Consider the following 2,137-nt stretch of genomic DNA (forward strand, 5'->3'; position numbering starts at 1 on the left):
AGTTCGAGACCAGCCTGGTCTACAGAGCTAGTTCCAGGACAGGCTCCAAAGCCACAGAGAAACCCTGTCTCGAAACCCCCCCCCCCAAAAAAAAATTAAGTATTAGTCAAAAGTATAAGTCATTCCCTAAGGTCTAAACACCACCGCTAAGTCAGTGCAGGACCCAAGACCCACACCCAGGGGCTGAAAAGCTCGCCCGCCTTCCGTTGGACCCACCAGCAATCCATCGGGCGGTTTAACATTTCTAGGGTTTAAACTACGAAGCTCAGAAGAGGAGAGGGCCACGCGGAAAAGGAGGTCACAGAGGGTGCTTCTGTGTTTTGCGCTAAGCCATTCAGTGTGTGCCTTGCCCTGGTGCGCGCCGCGGTCCCTTTAAGGAGCGCGTCTTGGGCGGAGAGGGCGGGGCCTGGTACCGGAAGCCGCTGGCGGCGCGGGCCAGGACGCGGAGTGCTCTGCCCGGCTGGGGCTCCCTACTCGGTGCTGGTCCCGGAGCAGTTGGGTGTGCTCGTACCCTCGCCGCGTCCCGGGGACCTGGACCGTGCACCCGCCTCCCTGCGGCTCTCTGAAGCTCCGCTGCAGGCCACGGGTCCGCACCTCCGACCCTGGCGCTCGGTGTCACCCTGTACTCTGCGGTCTGGCTCCGCACAGACCCTTGCTAACCCCGCGTCACCCGCGGTCCCTAGCTCTGGTCGCTGCCCGCCCCGGGCCTGGCTTAGCTTAGGCGGCAGCCCTTGGTGGGGGGTGGGGGGCTGTCCGATTTACCCCAGCTTCTCCCGAAGCATCTCCACAAATGGCTTCTTAAGTAGAAGACAAGCAGCCTAGGCCTGGGGGCCTGGGGAGAATGGTGACCCTCTGGCGTTTGTCTGTCAGAGTCTGCTTGTCACACTTAAGATGCTTTGAGTTTAGGAAGGAATTTGGCCTTCCCAGACCCCTGGGATGCTCTCGCAATGCCAGACTATGTTGGTTTCTGCTGGGTACTTTGCCCAAATTTATCTCAGCCCATGGGGATGTTGGAGAGGGGGCGCCTAGCACCTTGTGCCAGCGAAAGACCCACTGGAGTGACCTGGCTGGAAGTGGACGAGTGGAAGTGGGTCAAGCAGGGCCTCTGGGCCGCGTCTTACTGTGTCTCCGTCTAGGGCTCCGTGCTGGCATTCTCTTGGCGAAATTCTTCCCCCTGCTCTTCTTGTACCCTCTCACCTACCTGGCTCCTGGCTTCTCCACCCTCTGGCTCCATCTGCTTTTGAAAGCCACAGAGACCTCTGGGCCAACATATATCAAACTGGGCCAATGGGCCAGCACCCGGCACGATCTCTTTTCAGAGGCTTTCTGTGCCCAGTTCTCCAAGCTGCATGTCCAGGTGACCCCCCACCCTTGGGCCCACACGGAATGCCTACTCCAGCAGGCGTTTGGGGAGGATTGGGGCAGCCTCCTGTTTTTCGAGACCCAGGAGCCTGTGGGTTCAGGGTGCGTGGCCCAAGTGTACAAAGCATTCGCTAGCACTACCTTGCTGGAGAAGGACAGATCCTGGAGACTTGGACAACTCTCTGTCCCATGGCTGCCCTCAGGATCTGGGGCAGTCTGGATGCTGGGAGGGTCCTTTGTGAAGGAGTGGAAGCCTTCGGAAAGCCTTGCCGATGAAGCATTTGTAGAAAAGCTGCTTCTCCCTAAAGCTGACCTTGTTAGGTCAGAAGGGAGCACGCCTCAGGTTCCTGGCCACCCACCTAAGTCAGATCACCTCGTCCCAGTCGCAGTAAAAGTAAGTGCTCTCACAACCCCAGTGTGGTGCGCCCCATCTTTGATGAGCTATCCTGGTATAGGAGCCACGTCTAAACATGAAATATGAAATTCATTTATATCACACACACATGTACACACACCCATATGTGCAGCTGACAAGTTATCTCTTGCAGTATTTCTAGTGCACCTTCGTTCTGACTTCAACCATCATCTGAGGTCAGGCTTGGGATTTTTCCCTTGTGTTAGGTCAGTCCTTAAAACGTTTCAGATTCGGCAGCATTTTGAGTTTTGGATTTTGGATTAGAATATAGGCTGCTCAACCTGTATTCTTTTAGCTCAGTCAATGCTTGTTAAATGCAAGCTGTTTCATTTCTCCCTCCCTCCCTCCCTCCCTCCCTCC

At 56.3% G+C, this 2,137-nt stretch overlaps 1 protein-coding gene across 4 annotated transcripts in view; it reads left to right on the forward strand.

Annotated features, from left to right (window-relative positions):
- Positions 1-436: 436 nt before the first annotated feature.
- Adck2 (aarF domain containing kinase 2) overlaps positions 437-2,137 on the forward strand; it is a 15,871-nt gene continuing 14,170 nt past the window's right edge. For all 4 annotated transcript variants that reach the window (XR_003378567.1, XM_005365857.2, XM_005365858.3 and 1 more), the window contains exon 1: positions 437-1,756. Coding sequence is in view for 3 of the 4 variants with exons in the window: in XM_005365857.2 (XP_005365914.1) it covers positions 842-1,756 (915 nt within the window). In the remaining variant the exon portion in view is untranslated. The remainder of the gene's footprint in view (positions 1,757-2,137) is intronic.

The sequence above is a fragment of the Microtus ochrogaster genome, unplaced genomic scaffold, assembly GCF_000317375.1.
Source record: "Microtus ochrogaster isolate Prairie Vole_2 unplaced genomic scaffold, MicOch1.0 UNK4, whole genome shotgun sequence".
Classification (NCBI taxonomy): Eukaryota; Metazoa; Chordata; class Mammalia; order Rodentia; family Cricetidae; genus Microtus; species Microtus ochrogaster.